This window comes from Mizuhopecten yessoensis, unplaced genomic scaffold (genome assembly GCF_002113885.1).
Source record: "Mizuhopecten yessoensis strain PY_sf001 unplaced genomic scaffold, ASM211388v2 scaffold715973, whole genome shotgun sequence".
Lineage (NCBI taxonomy): Eukaryota > Metazoa > Mollusca > Bivalvia > Pectinida > Pectinidae > Mizuhopecten > Mizuhopecten yessoensis.
The window spans coordinates 73,702-90,942 of NW_018479884.1; the positions used below are offsets into that span (position 1 = coordinate 73,702).

The 17,241-nt window shown below is 34.3% G+C and overlaps 1 protein-coding gene across 2 annotated transcripts; it reads left to right on the forward strand.

Moving 5' to 3' along the window:
- The first annotated feature begins 3,363 nt into the window (after positions 1-3,363).
- LOC110441461 lies at positions 3,364-16,815 on the forward strand. Of its 2 annotated transcripts, none has more exons than XM_021484613.1 (5): positions 3,364-3,456; positions 4,501-4,755; positions 5,447-5,545; positions 6,307-6,488; positions 16,761-16,815. In XM_021484613.1, the coding sequence occupies exons 1-4, from the start codon at positions 3,382-3,384 to the stop codon at positions 6,463-6,465; spliced, it is 588 nt and encodes a 195-aa protein (XP_021340288.1). In that variant the 5' UTR covers positions 3,364-3,381; the 3' UTR covers positions 6,466-6,488; positions 16,761-16,815. The 2 variants fall into 2 exon arrangements, with proteins under 2 accessions (XP_021340288.1, XP_021340289.1); XM_021484614.1 differs by lacking the exon at positions 16,761-16,815 and adding an exon at positions 14,183-14,237.
- Positions 16,816-17,241: the final 426 nt, after the last annotated feature.

Below are 17,241 nucleotides of genomic sequence, written 5' to 3' on the forward strand. Positions count from 1 at the left end.
CACAAGAGCTGACCGGAATGATAACATCACAAGAGCTGACCGGAATGATAACATCACAAGAGCTGACCGGAATGATAACATCACGAGAGCTGACCGGATGTTAACATCACAAGAGCTGACCGGATGTTAAAATCACAAGAGCTGACCGGAATGCAATGTTGACCTCTCGTGCAGGTGTTTCACAATCGCCGACATTTGTAAGTATCTCTGAACATGGTTCTATCTATTCACAAAGAAGCAACTCTGACAGTCATATAAAAACAATTCTTACCCAATTCGGCAGCCGACATATTTGATGACCGTTGTGCAGAATACAGTTATCGGGCTACTGTAAGTTAAACTTGTCACAAGGATTAAAATGACACGTGGTGTTTTAACATTACCCACGTCACCTTGCAAGTTTCAAATGGACGAGATGGGTAAATTGTGCACTTTACGGTTACTTAGGTTTGCTTTCAGAATCAACAAACCAAACGGTTTAAATGTTCGCTTCATATCTCTATATTTACGTTCTGTATATGAATCTACCAACTGAAAACAGCTGCCATTAGACTAGTGATCATTTCATGATTGTGTTTGCTTGTTGACATAATAAAAAAATATGTTTGCGGAGTCTGATATTTGTCTTTCAAACCTGCGAGGCTTCCATACCGAATCAATATTGAACGGTTTAATATGTATTATTAAAAAAGTATATTACTTCAGATTTCACTATGGATAAAATGTGATATCAGAAATATCAGAAATAAGTGTTATTCAGAAGCTAAATTGAAATTATTAATAAGTACAAGCATGTATATATTAATACTTAATAATTCATGAAATATATGTTACAGCAATCCAGAATATAAACAAGGCTAATCTTGAAATATGATACACAAATATGTTTTTATACTGTGCATATAATATAACGCATATTACTACGACACTGCCAGTGTGTATTGGAACAGAGGGTCAGTAAAGTCACTGTTATATTAATAATGTTGGTAGCCGCGACAACGTAGTATAAATACAAGATACCACCATTAATTAAACATTATTAAAACAGACTGTTTAACTAACTTAGTCAATACCATGTCTGATATTACATATGTGAAAGCTGTATTGTACTGTTAGTCTACATGGTGATCGTAAACACGTAAGCAAGCAGACAGACCTTGGTTGTGTGTTTTGATGTCGTAAACTGATGTATAGAGTCTGAGAACTAATTGTTGTCGATACATAATTATCCCGGGTAATATCAATACAGCTGTGAAATTGTTAAAAGACGAAATTGATGTTCATACGAACATTACAAAAAACGAAAGTGTTGGAGGTAATATATCTGTCAGCTTGTTATACAAGTTTTTCCTTTGACACTTCAGAAATTGACCATTTTACAATATCACGATTGTTTTATTTAGCTGCACATATATGGTGTCAGTGAATCTTTATTTAGAAATATTCTGACAGTAAGTGTTTCGAAACAGAGCAGAAATACCGCGACATCATAACATCTTTAAACATTTTGGATACAACTGTTCGTTTTGAACTAACATTCCATGTCAACAATACCAGAGTAAGTTCTAGCTACAATTTAACGGTCAACATAGAATAGTTCGCCAACAGACTCATCTAGCTCGTGACGATAAGTTATTCCTTGAATTATGCACCGGATATTTAATCAAACACGATCAATATACAACCATTTGTCATTTAAGGATCTGGATGATTAAGTCATTTTCACTGGAGGCATATCATACTGAGAGGGCTACTATTGTGTGTTAACGTCCAGGTCTAATAACAGTTTTGACTTGCGCTGCTATCAAAGATCCGTCAGAATGGTCGTTCACCATGCAACTACAAACAAAATTTGAACCATTCAAAATATGTGAAACTACAAGCAATGCTTGAACCATTAAAACTATGAGAAACTACAAAGAGTATTTGAACCACACAAAATTTGTGAAACTGCAAGCAAAATTTGAACCACTCAGTTATGTGAAACTACAAACAGTTTTGGAACCACTCAAAATATATGAATTCACAAACAGTATTTGAACAACTAAGATATGTGAAACATATACTGTATTTGAAGGAATCAAAATATGTGAAACTACAAACGATATTTCAACCACTCAAAATATAGCAAAACTGCAAACAATATTTGAACCACTTAGTTATGTGACACAACAAAACGTATTTGAACCTTTTTATTCATGTGAAACTATAAACAGTAGGATAACCACTTAAATATGTGAAACTGCAAACAGAATTTGAACCACTTGAATGTGAAACCTCAAATAGTATTTGGACCCCTTCAATTATATGAAACTGCAACAAAATTTGAACCACTCAAAATATGGTAAACTACAAACAGTATTTGAACGACTTGTTTATATAAAACTACAAACACTATTTTAATCACTTGAAATATGTGAAACTACAAACAGTATTTGAACAACTTATTCATGTGAAACTACAAACAGTATTTGAACCACTCACAATATGTGAAACTACAAACACTATATCAATATCACAAAACCCGTTCAATGTGAACTGTTTATTTTACAACAATCACCAACATCTGTAAACGTATGACTTATCTATAGTCTTATCTACAAGAAAGGTCAGAAGTACACCAGTCCTCATAGGTATAATTCCATAAGGATGCCCTATTTGATTTGATTCATTTTATGAATAAGTTATGATAAAAATTGATACGGTATTTAAGTGTACGAAGAAAACATATATGCCCAAAACAGTTGAACATAATTTATTATATAGCAAATAAGAGAACGATTATAACGACTGCTCAGTGTAGATTGAAGCCTTGCTGGTTGATAACCCCGGCATATTAGCCAACTTGTCAACATGTATAATATATACATAAATAGATTTTAATGTGAAATTAAAGGATCAGACAAGCATATCATCGCCATTCGTTTTCCTTTCTTTATCTATCTGTTTATTATTTATGAATTATGTTCAATGTTGTTAACACAAACATATCATTATGATATGACCCTCAGTCAAGGACCGTATAAAATGCAATTGAAAAAGATACGAAGGGGACACGCATTCCCATGAAATTAGCACGAAAACACAGCCGCCTTACACACAGGTCAGTCGGAATTCATGTAGAATTATGTATCTATCAATAGTGTCACAGAATTCAAGCTTTATGCGTCATTTTAACTATAACCCCAATGGTATCTCCCTTTTGGTATCCTCGAAAATATTCCTAACAGAGCCTCAAAACTGTCACGATTTATGTCCAAGCTGTAACACTTATCAACCATGGCCTCAGACCCTTATCGAATTCTTCACGTTCTCTCTAGAATTTGAACTATTGGTAGGTCAGTATCTGTTATCTATATCTAGTACGTTGTGTACTAGTCAATGTCTCATTGTTGTTGTCTTCACGAAGTCACCATGTTCTCCTTAGTACTTGCAGCTATGATAGGAATTTCACAGGTGAGTAAATATTTAGGAAAGAAAAAATGGTGGACTCATTTGTTCAAGATTCATTTGCGTAATAAAATATGGTGACAGACTTCGGAATTTCATTTTCTTTTTTAAACAAAAACACAAACTGAGTATTTTTGTGTCGTGCATTTGAGAATATTACTTTTGAATCCTTGAAGGTTTTCTCTCCTTCTTCTTCATTACATATAAGCCTGATACCATCACTGTTTACATTTTCTCCGAAAGTTTCATTAATGTTCAGTAATGATATATCTCAACTGCTGCTTGAACGAAATAATAAACAGCTCGATGTTAATTCTACATTATTCTGTTAGAACATACCGTAATCAATTATAAATTTGTATATGAATTTTTTATTTTTATTTACCAAAATTGTGTTTATGATTGCTTTGAGGCATATGATACACCTTACAAACGTTTGAAAACTATTTTAACAGTAATAAAGTAAATTGCCCTCCCGTGAGAGATCTCTATTTTAATTGAAAACTGGTTGACTCTGTCAAGTTCTAAAAGAACGTGCAAGTGAGTACGGTTCTGATAGACTGTTGCATATAGATTTTATGTAGGGAAAAAGGTCAGACTATTTCTAGCACGTGTCCATCATATGGATGGCAATCCTAATATTTAAAAGAACAGTAGAGAGATAAACACACAGCCAATCAGAATGTTCAATCTCACGGTTAAGGTCATTTGTATGTACTTTTTTAATCATTTTGTCATCTTTGGTCCTTGTATCAGGGAAACACGAACAAATGTTTCCCCGTGATTAACTATGTTCTCTGAGAGCGAAATCAATCGCGATGTTTCTTAACTACAATGGAAAAGGTGTTTTCATTGTGCTGAATTTATAAAAAAGAAAGTTAAAAACACAATATTAAAAAATATCATCTGTTGTATATCATTTTCCAAAGTTCGATCGCATAAGGGTTTATGATCCGTGAGAGGGCGAAACGATGTTAAATTTCAACGTCTTATGATATATTCTATCCAATCACTAATATATAACGATATTTGAGTTTTATGTATACACAGGCCAATACAGTTGGTCCCTGGACACCGGCCGTACCCACAGACACAGGGCCCATCGACTGGACCAGGACAACATATGTACCTATGATGACGTCACTGGCCCCTTTCTACACCGGTACACATAGTACACATCAACACCATCATCATCAAACAACAAAGCACCATTCCGGACATGACCATACGGCCCATCCAACAACTCACCGGCCAGTCGACTCTAATGAGTTTGACACTGCAACGTTCTACTACGACGCGCTATCGGTGAGATATGTACGCCAGGTTGTGGAATAAAACGTCAAAGATAGAATATTTATTTCTATACATTTATATAAATAAAAACTATAAATACACTTTTTCATACACATGTTTTTAATTTTACTTTTTTTTTAAATGCAGGTTATGAAATTAGAGATGAGATTAGATACCAAGGTACCAAGAAATACGACTTTTTTTTGAGATTGGTACTATCGACATCTACAAATGGACTGGAAGTTAAAATTAGTGTACAAATATTAACATTATTAATTTCAATTTTGAATAAAAAAAAAATAATGACCTTCCAATTTTACTTGAAATTTATTTGAGTTTGATCAAATTGACAGGAAACATGTATGCCTGTGTATTGGACTCAGAATATTTCAATTATATCACATAAAACGTATAAAACAAGTAACACGCAATAACACATAGTATGCTACTCCTATATACTTGAGTTACCGATAATGAAATATTTCATTTGTTACCTGATGAAGCCCTGATTGTTCAGCATGCAAAGTACAATTTGTATTTTAACACGTCTATGTAAAGGAAATTCAACTTTCAAATTAAGTTTGGTGATTGATGAATAAACAACAGAAATAAAGAATATTCCGGTCACTTGTACGCGAAATATACGAAATTTGTATTAACTGGTTGGGCTGGATTATTTTTTTTGTCTTTTCATATTTTACAGCACACAATGGTCATGCATCTGGGAAGTTGTTACTTGATGAAACTGAGTGCCGCCCAACAACAATCTGTCCACACACAACATGGACTTAAGTCTATTGAGGTAAGTAAAACAAGGAGGATTAACAACAAAACAAGCTACAAGCAGTGATAAAGTCTAACACAGATTTCACTTCTATGATACATTTACTGAGGTCAGTAAAACAACCAAGATCTAAACTGGAACAATATCAAAGGAGTGATAAAGTTTTACAAAAAATATTTCATCTTTAATAAATGTTTCTCTTCAAAGACACTAAAGGCTTCAAAATGGCTTTAAAAAGTCCCATTAAAACACAGTGTTTTGATTGCAAGGGGATATATTATGCATATATTGAAATATTCATACAATGATAAACCACACAGTAATAAAAACTCAATATGGAAAGAGACTTTTGTATTTAGAAATGAACGAAGAAATAATAAGAGATAAAACCGTTCGATACATTGGTATCCACGGTAGCTGCGTAATATATGCGTAACTCGTCAGTCGTAAGTCACTGACGAGTTACGCATGTCGACATATTCTTAAGGATGTCCACATAATTAAGAATTAAAATATCACATGTTACCAATGTGATTTTGCCGAACAACTTGGCGTTTGTGTCTTGTTGATGCTACTCTGACATCGACGTGTCACTTATATATCAAGTCATAATACTGGCGCCTTATAAAACCCAAAACGAGGCTTGGTTCTACAAAGACTGGGGCTAAGTTGAATGTCAAAGGCAGCAATATCTCACCATAGGAACGTATCACTGTTTATATGTTTTGTTTAAAGGATAGCGTAATATATACCTGAACGTTTGTATATTTTGTATATAGCTGAGTTTGATGAGGATTGCTGTAAATGGACAAAAGACCAAAATAACACATGACCAAGTAGTGGCCATGAGTGTTCACTTGTCCCACATGTGTCCTAGTCAAAACAACTTTCTCCTCCATCACGTCGTACACCATCACACCACCACCGTCAGGTTCTAAAAACTGACATCACTTTCGATAAGGTATGTATTTCATGATGAAATTTAGCTAGCTTCGTAAGGTAAGTTTTCCATGTGAACGATTTTTTATATAATGATTTTATAATTAAAAAGTCATCACTCATATATCTATCAATATATTTAAGGCAGGCATACGATTGCCATCTTGTTTTGTTACACTTGACCTTATATTCAGAATTCTGTTTCTATTTGTACTTGTATCGGAATTAGGAGTTCAAAAAATACTCAAAAAAGACGTTAAAGGATTTCACCGGTTTAAAAATTGCGTTTAAAGATGCAGAATGTCATAATAAGCTAGTATTTTAATGCACCATATGGTCATTAGTCTATATAGGACTAATGAAAAGTCCACATGTAAAGTGTTCCGAAAGGCATTTAGAATACAGAGGATATCGAATTGTGCCTATAAATACCTTTTATAACGTCACAAATTATTACTTTCGTCTTCAACAGATAATTTATATTTACATTTACTAATGCAGGTATGATTTAACGTCATTACTTGATACATGCATTCATTGTTTATATCAGTGGAAAATAATTAGAGTACTCAATACACATGCTAAACTCTATCATTCTAAGTTTACTTACAAAATGCTGATAAGACCATCTACAAAGTAACGATGTAAATACAAAACATGATAATAGTTTCAAAGAAAGCAATACTTCAGTTTACTTTAAGAATTGAGAAAACCCTCTTAAAAACTTAACTTGTACGTCCTTTGTGATCATGTGTACTAAATGTATTATATTTTACTGAAGTATGACACCGTCTGAACATACATACTTCATAATGTCACTGGTGGTCTGATATCAATCCCATCTACATAAGGAGTACACGTTGTAAAGTTGTGGTCTGATATCAATCCCATTTAGATCAGGAGTACACGTTGTAAAGTTGTGATCTGATATCAATCCTATCTAAATAAGGAGGACATGTTGTAATGTTGTGGTCTGATATCAATCCTATCTAAATAAGGAGAACACGTTGTAATGTTGTGATCTGATATCAATCCTATCTAAATAAGGAGTACAAGTTGTAATGTTGTGGTCTGATATCGATCCTATCTAAATAAGGAGTACACGTTGTAATGTTGTGATCTGATATCAATCCTATCTAAATAAGGAGTACACGTGGTAATGTTGTGATCTGATATCAATCCTATCTAAATAAGGAGGACATGTTGTAATGTTGTGGTCTGATATCAATCCTATCTAAATAAGGCGTACACGTTGTAATGTTGTGATCTGATATCAATCCTATCTAAATAAGGAGGACATGTTGTAATGTTGTGGTCTGATATCAATCCTATCTAAATAAGGAGAACACGTTGTAATGTTGTGATCTGATATCAATCCCATCTAAATAAGGAGTACACGTTGTAAAGTTGTGGCCTGATATCAATCCCATCTAAATAAGGAGTACACGTTGTAATGTTGTGATCTGATATCAATCCCATCTAAATAAGGAGGACACGTTGTAATGTTGTGGTCTGATATCAATCCCATTTAAATAAGGAGTACCCGTTGTAAAGTTGTGATCTGATATCAATCCTATCTAAATAAGGAGTACAAGTTGTAATGTTGTGGTCTGATATCGATCCTATCTAAATAAGGAGTACACGTTGTAATGTTGTGATCTGATATCAATCCTATCTAAATAAGGAGTACAAGTTGTAATGTTGTGGTCTGATATCGATCCTATCTAAATAAGGAGTACACGTTGTAATGTTGTGATCTGATATCAATCCCATCTAAATAAGGAGTACACGTTGTAATGTTGTGATCTGATATCAATCCTATCTAAATAAGGAGGACATGTTGTAATGTTGTGGTCTGATATCAATCCTATCTAAATAAGGCGTACACGTTGTAATGTTGTGATCTGATATCAATCCCATCTAAATAAGGAGTACACGTTGTAAAGTTGTGGCCTGATATCAATCCCATCTAAATAAGGAGTACACGTTGTAATGTTGTGGTCTGATATCAATCCCATTTAAATAAGGAGTACACGTTGTAAAGTTGTGGTCTGACATCAATCCCATTTAAATAAGGAGTACCCGTTGTAAAGTTGTGATCTGATATCAATCCTATCTAAATAAGGAGTACACGTTGTAATGTTGTGATCTGATATCAATCCTATCTAAATAAGGAGGACACGTTGTAATGTTGTGGTCTGATATCAATCCTATCTAAATAAGGAGTACACGTTGTAAAGTTGTGGTCTGATATCAATCCTATCTAAATAAGGAGTACACGTTGTAAAGTTGTGGTCTGATATCAATCCTATCTAAATAAGGAGTACACGTTGTAAAGTTGTGGTCTGATATCAATCCTATCTAAATAAGGAGTACACGTTGTAAAGTTGTGGTCTGATATCAATCCTATCTAAATAAGGAGTACACGTTGTAAAGTTGTGGTCTGATATCAATCCTATCTAAATAAGGAGTACACGTTGTAAAGTTGTGGTCTGATATCAATCCTATCTAAATAAGGAGTACACGTTGTAAAGTTGTGGTCTGATATCAATCCTATCTAAATAAGGAGTACACGTTGTAAAGTTGTGGTCTGATATCAATCCTATCTAAATAAGGAGTACACGTTGTAAAGTTGTGGTCTGATATCAATCCTATCTAAATAAGGAGTACACGTTGTAAAGTTGTGGTCTGATATCAATCCTATCTAAATAAGGAGTACACGTTGTAAAGTTGTGGTCTGATATCAATCCTATCTAAATAAGGAGTACACGTTGTAAAGTTGTGGTCTGATATCAATCCTATCTAAATAAGGAGTACACGTTGTAAAGTTGTGGTCTGATATCAATCCTATCTAAATAAGGAGTACACGTTGTAAAGTTGTGGTCTGATATCAATCCTATCTAAATAAGGAGTACACGTTGTAAAGTTGTGGTCTGATATCAATCCTATCTAAATAAGGAGTACACGTTGTAAAGTTGTGGTCTGATATCAATCCTATCTAAATAAGGAGTACACGTTGTAAAGTTGTGGTCTGATATCAATCCTATCTAAATAAGGAGTACACGTTGTAAAGTTGTGGTCTGATATCAATCCTATCTAAATAAGGAGTACACGTTGTAAAGTTGTGGTCTGATATCAATCCTATCTAAATAAGGAGTACACGTTGTAAAGTTGTGGTCTGATATCAATCCTATCTAAATAAGGAGTACACGTTGTAAAGTTGTGGTCTGATATCAATCCTATCTAAATAAGGAGTACACGTTGTAAAGTTGTGGTCTGATATCAATCCTATCTAAATAAGGAGTACACGTTGTAAAGTTGTGGTCTGATATCAATCCTATCTAAATAAGGAGTACACGTTGTAAAGTTGTGGTCTGATATCAATCCTATCTAAATAAGGAGTACACGTTGTAAAGTTGTGGTCTGATATCAATCCTATCTAAATAAGGAGTACACGTTGTAAAGTTGTGGTCTGATATCAATCCTATCTAAATAAGGAGTACACGTTGTAAAGTTGTGGTCTGATATCAATCCTATCTAAATAAGGAGTACACGTTGTAAAGTTGTGGTCTGATATCAATCCTATCTAAATAAGGAGTACACGTTGTAAAGTTGTGGTCTGATATCAATCCTATCTAAATAAGGAGTACACGTTGTAAAGTTGTGGTCTGATATCAATCCTATCTAAATAAGGAGTACACGTTGTAAAGTTGTGGTCTGATATCAATCCTATCTAAATAAGGAGTACACGTTGTAAAGTTGTGGTCTGATATCAATCCTATCTAAATAAGGAGTACACGTTGTAAAGTTGTGGTCTGATATCAATCCTATCTAAATAAGGAGTACACGTTGTAAAGTTGTGGTCTGATATCAATCCTATCTAAATAAGGAGTACACGTTGTAAAGTTGTGGTCTGATATCAATCCTATCTAAATAAGGAGTACACGTTGTAAAGTTGTGGTCTGATATCAATCCTATCTAAATAAGGAGTACACGTTGTAAAGTTGTGGTCTGATATCAATCCTATCTAAATAAGGAGTACACGTTGTAAAGTTGTGGTCTGATATCAATCCTATCTAAATAAGGAGTACACGTTGTAAAGTTGTGGTCTGATATCAATCCTATCTAAATAAGGAGTACACGTTGTAAAGTTGTGGTCTGATATCAATCCTATCTAAATAAGGAGTACACGTTGTAAAGTTGTGGTCTGATATCAATCCTATCTAAATAAGGAGTACACGTTGTAAAGTTGTGGTCTGATATCAATCCTATCTAAATAAGGAGTACACGTTGTAAAGTTGTGGTCTGATATCAATCCTATCTAAATAAGGAGTACACGTTGTAAAGTTGTGGTCTGATATCAATCCTATCTAAATAAGGAGTACACGTTGTAAAGTTGTGGTCTGATATCAATCCTATCTAAATAAGGAGTACACGTTGTAAAGTTGTGGTCTGATATCAATCCTATCTAAATAAGGAGTACACGTTGTAAAGTTGTGGTCTGATATCAATCCTATCTAAATAAGGAGTACACGTTGTAAAGTTGTGGTCTGATATCAATCCTATCTAAATAAGGAGTACACGTTGTAAAGTTGTGGTCTGATATCAATCCTATCTAAATAAGGAGTACACGTTGTAAAGTTGTGGTCTGATATCAATCCTATCTAAATAAGGAGTACACGTTGTAAAGTTGTGGTCTGATATCAATCCCATCTAAATAAGGAGTACACGTTGTAAAGTTGTGGTCTGAAATCAATCCTATCTAAATAAGGATTACCCGTTGTAAAGTTGTGGTCTGATATCAATCCTATCTAAATAAGCAGTACACGTTGTAAAGTTGTGGTCTGAAATCAATCCTATCTAAATAAGGATTACCCGTTGTAAAGTTGTGGTATGATATCAATCCTATCTAAATAAGGAGCACACGTTGTAATGTTGTGGTCTGATATCAATCCTATCTAAATAAGGAGGACACGTTGTAATGTTGTGGTCTGATATCAATCCAATTTAAATAAGGAGTACACGTTGTAAAGTTGTGGTCTGATATCAATCCTATCTAAATAAGGAGTACACGTTGTAATGTTGTGATCTGTTATCAATCCTATCTAAAAAAGGAGTACACGTTGTAATGTTGTGGTCTGATATCAATCCTATCGAAATAAGGAGTACACGTTGTAAAGTTGCGGTCTGATATCAATCCAATCTAAATAAGGAGTAAAGGTTGTAATGTTGTGGTCTGATATCAATCCAATTTAAATAAGGAGTACACGTTGTAAAGTTGCGGTCTGATATCAATCCAATCTAAATAAGGAGTAAAGGTTGTAATGTTGTGGTCTGATATCAATCCAATTTAAATAAGGAGTACACGTTGTAATGTTGTGGTCTGATATAAATCCTATCTAAATAAGGAGTACACGCTGTAATGTTGTGATCTGTTATCAATCCTATGTAAAAAAGGAGTACACGTTGTAATGTTGTGGTCTGATGTCAATCCTATCTAAATAAGGAGTACACGTTGTAATGTTGTGGTCTGATATCAATCCAATTTAAATAAGGAGTACACGTTGTAATGTTCTGATCTGTTATCAATCCTATCTAAAAAAGGAGTACACGTTGTAATGTTGTGATCTGATATCAATCCTATCTAAATAAGGATAAGGAGTACACGTTGTAATGTTGTGATCTGATATCAATCCTATCTAAATAAGGAGGACACGTTGTAATGTTGTGATCTGTTATCAATCCTATGTAAAAAAGGAGTACACGTTGTAATGTTGTGGTCTGATGTCAATCCTATCTAAATAAGGCGTACACGTTGTAAAGTTGTGGTCTGATATTAATCCTCTCTAAATAAGGAGTACACGTTGTAAAGTTGCGGTCTGATATCAATCCAATCTAAATAAGGAGTAAAGGTTGTAATGTTGTGGTCTGATATCAATCCTATTTAAATAAGGAGTACACGTTGTAAAGTTGCGGTCTGATATCAATCCAATCTAAATAAGGAGTACACGTTGTAAAGTTGCGGTCTGATATCAATCCAATCTAAATAAGGAGTAAAGGTTGTAATGTTGTGGTCTGATATCAATCCCATTTAAATAAGGAGTACACGTTGTAATGTTGTGATGTGTTATCAATCCTATCTAAAAAAGGAGTACACGTTGTAATGTTGTGATCTGATATCAATCCTATCTAAATAATATCAATCCCATCTAAATAAGGAGTACACGTTGTAAAGTTGCGGTCTGATATCAATCCAATCTAAATAAGGAGTACACTTTGTAAAGTTGTGGTCTGATATCAATACTATCTAAATAAGGAGTACACGTTGTAATGTTCTGATCTGTTATCAATCCTATCTAAAAAAGGAGTACACGTTGTAATGTTGTGGTCTGATATCAATCCCATTTAAAAAAGGAGTACACGTTGTAAAGTTGTGATCTGATATCAATCCTATCTAAATAATATCAATCCCATCTAAATAAGGAGTACACGTTGTAAAGTTGTGGTATGATATCAATCCCATCTAGATAAGGAGTACACGTTGTAAAGTTGTGGTATGATATCAATCCCATCTAAATAAGGAGTACACGTTGTAAAGTTGCGGTCTGATATCAATCCAATCTAAATAAGGAGTACACTTTGTAAAGTTGTGGTCTGATATCAATACTATCTAAATAAGGAGTACACGTTGTGATGTTGTGATCTGTTATCAATCCTATCTATAAAAGGAGTACACGCTGTAATGTTGTGATCTGTTATCAATCCTATCTAAAAAGGAGTACACGTTGTAATGTTGTGGTCTGATATCAATCCTATCTAAAAAATATCAATCCCATCTAAATAAGGAGTACACGTTGTAAAGTTGCGGTCTGATATCAATCCAATCTAAATAAGGAGTACACGTTGTAAAGTTGTGGTCTGATATCAATCCAATCTAAATAAGGAGTAAAGGTTGTAATGTTGTGGTCTGATATCAATCCTATCTAAATAAGGAGTACACGTTGTAAAGTTGTGGTCTGATATCAATCCCGTTGTAAAGTTGTGGTCTGATGTCAATCCTATCTAAATAAGGAGTACACGTTGTAAAGTTGTGGTCTGATATCAATCCCGTTGTAAAGTTGTGGTCTGATGTCAATCCTATCTAAATAAGGAGTACACGTTGTAAAGTTGTGATCTGATATCAATCCTATCTAAATAAGGAGCACAAGTTGTAAAGTTGTGGTCTAATATCAATCCCATCTAAATAAAGTGGCCACGTTGTAAAGTTGTGGTCTGATATCAATCCCATTTAGATAAGGAGTACACGTTGTAAAGTTGCATCATTGACCTATCTAAATAAGGAGTACACGTTGCAATGTTGTGGTCTGATATCAATCCAATCTAAATAAGGAGTACACGTTGTAAGGTTGTGGTCTGATATCAATCCTCTCTAAATAAGGAGTACACGTTGTAAGGTTGTGGTCTGATATCAATCCCATCTAAATAAAGTGGCCACGTTGTAAAGTTGTGGTCTCATATCAATCCCATTTAAATAAAGAGTACACGTTGTAAAGTTGTGGACTGATATCAATCCCATTTAAATAAAGAGTACACGTTGTAAAGTTGTGATCTGATATCAATCCTATCTAACTAAGGAGTACACGTTGTAAAGTTGCATCATTGACATTTGCTTTATGACATGTCTAATCACATGCTTGATTTCATGTTTTCATTTAGTTTCAGACATGACGTGTGTAAACGAAATTCTCTTTATCATTTAATCTACTATATTCTGATATCAATCCTATCTAACCCTATAACGCACCCAGTGTACATAGAAGGAGACAAGTTGTAAAGTTGTGGTCTGATGTCAATCCTATCTAAATAAGGAGTAAACGTTGTAAAGTTGCATCATTGACATTTGCTTTATGACAGGTCTAATCACATGCTTGGTTTCATGTTTTCATTTAGTTTCAGACATGACGTGTGTAAACGAAATTCTCTTTATCATTTAATCTACTATATTCTGATATCAATCCTATCTAACTAAGGAGTACACGTTGTAAAGTTGTGGGCTGATATCAATCCTATCTAAAGCAGGAGTACACGTTGTAAAGTTGCGGTCTGATATCAATCCCATTTAAATAAAGAGTACACGTTGTAAAGTTGTGGCATGATATCAATCCTATCTAAATAAGGAGTACGCGTTGTAAAGTTGCGGTCTGAAATCAATCCCATGTAAATAAGGAGTACACGTTGTAAGGTTGTGGTCTGATATCAATCCCATCTAAATAAAGTGGTCACGTTGTAAAGTTGTGGTCTCATATCAATCCCATTTAAATAAGGAGTACTCGTTGTAAAGTTGTGGTCTGATGTCAATCCTATCTAAATAAGGAGCACAAGTTGTAAAGTTGTGGTCTGATGTCAATCCTATCTAAATAAGGAGTACACGTTGTAAAGCTGTGGTATGATATCAATCCCATTTAGATACGGAGTACACGTTGTAAAGTTGCGGTCTGAAATCAATCCCATGTAAATAAGGAGTACACGTTGTAATGTTGTGGTCTGATATCAATACCATTTAAATAAGGAGTACACGTTGTAAAGCTGTGGTATGATATCAATCCCATTTAGATAAGGAGTACACGTTGCAAAGTTGTGGTCTGATATCAATATCAATCCTATCTAAATAAGGGGTACACGTTGTAAAGTTGTGGACTGATATCAATCCCATTTAAATAAAGAGTACACGTTGTAAAGTTGTGGTGTGATATCAATCCTTTCTAAATAAGGAGTACACGTTGTAAAGCTGTGGTCTGATATCAATCCTATTTAAATAAGGAGTACACGTTATAAAGTTGTGGTCTGATATCATTCCCATTTAAATAAGGAGTACACGATGTAAAGTTGTGGTCTGATAACAATCCCATGTAAATAAGGAGTACACGTTGTAAGGTTGTGGTCTGATATCAATCCCATTTAGATCAGGAGTACACGTTGTAAAGTTGTGATCTGATATCAATCCCATCTAAATAAAGTGGTCACGTTGTAAAGTTGTGGTCTCATATCAATCCCATTTAAATAAAGAGTACACGTTGTAAAGTTGTGATCTGATATCAATCCCATCTAAATAAAGTGGCCACCTTGTAAAGTTGTGGTCTGATATCACTCCCATTTAAATAAGGAGTACAAGTTGTAAAGTTGTGGTCTGATCTCAATCCTATCTAAATAAGGAGTAAACGTTGTAAAGTTGCATCATTGACATTTGCTTTATGACATGTCTAATCACATGCTTGATTTCATGTTTTCATTTAGTTTCAGACATGACGTGTGTAAACGAAATTCTCTTTATCATTTAATCTACTATATTCTGATATCAATCCTATCTAAATAAGGGGTACACGTTGTAAAGTTGTGGGCTGATATCAATCCTATCTAAATATGGAGTACACGTTGTAAAGTTGGGGTCTGATATCAATCCTATCTAACTAAGGAGTACACGTTGTAAAGTTGTGGCATGATATCAATCCTATCTAAATAAGGGGTACACGTTGTAAGTTGTGGTCTGATATCAATATCAATCCTATCTAAATAAGGAGCACAAGTTGTAAAGTTGTGGTCTAATATCAAACCCATCTAAATAAAGTGGCCACGTTGTAAAGTTGTAGTCTGAAATCAACCCCATTTAAATAAGGAGTACAAGTTGTAAAGTTGTGGTCTGATGTCAATCCTATCTAAATAAGGAGCACAAGTTGTAAAGTTGTGTTCTAATATCAATCCCATCTAAATAAAGTGGCCACCTTGTAAAGTTGTGGTCTGATATCATTCCCATTTAAATAAGGAGTACACGATGTAAAGTTGTGGTCTGATATCACTCCCATTTAAATAAGGAGTACTCGTTGTAAAGTTGTGGTCTGAATATCAATCCTATCTAAATAAGGGGTACACGTTGTAAGTTGTGGTCTGATATCAATCCCATTTAGATCAGGAGTACACGTTGTAAAGTTGTGGGCTGATATCAATCCTATCTAAATAAGGAGCACAAGTTGTAAAGTTGTGTTCTAATATCAATCCCATCTAAATAAGGTGGCCACGTTGTAAAGTTGTAGTCTGATATCAATCCCATTTAGATAAGGAGTACACGTTGTAAAGCTGTGGTATGATATCAATCCCATTTAGATACGGAGTACACGTTGTAAAGTTGTGATCTGATATCAATCCTATCTAACTAAGGAGTACACGTTGTAAAGTTGCATCATTGACATTTGCTTTATGACAGGTCTAATCACATGCTTGGTTTCATGTTTTCATTTAGTTTCAGACATGACGTGTGTCAACGAAATTCTCTTTATCATTTAATCTACTATATTCTGATATCAATCCTATCTAACTAAGGAGTACACGTTGTAAAGCTGTGGTCTGATATCAATCCTATTTAAATAAGGAGTACACGTTATAAAGTTGTGGTCTGATATCATTCCCATTTAAATAAGGAGTACTCGTTGTAAAGTTGTGGTCTGACACGTTGTAAAGTTGTGGTCAGATATCAATCACATCTAAATAAGGAGTACACGTTGCAATGTTGTGGTCTGATATCAATACCATTTAAATAAGGAGTACACGTTGTAATGTTGTGGTCTGATATCAATCCAATCTAAATAAGGAGTACACGTTGCAATGTTGTGGTCTGATATCAATACCATTTAAATAAGGAGTACACGATGTAAAGTTGTGGTCTGATAACAATCCCATGTAAATAAGGAGTACACGTTGTAAGGTTGTGGTCTGATATCAAT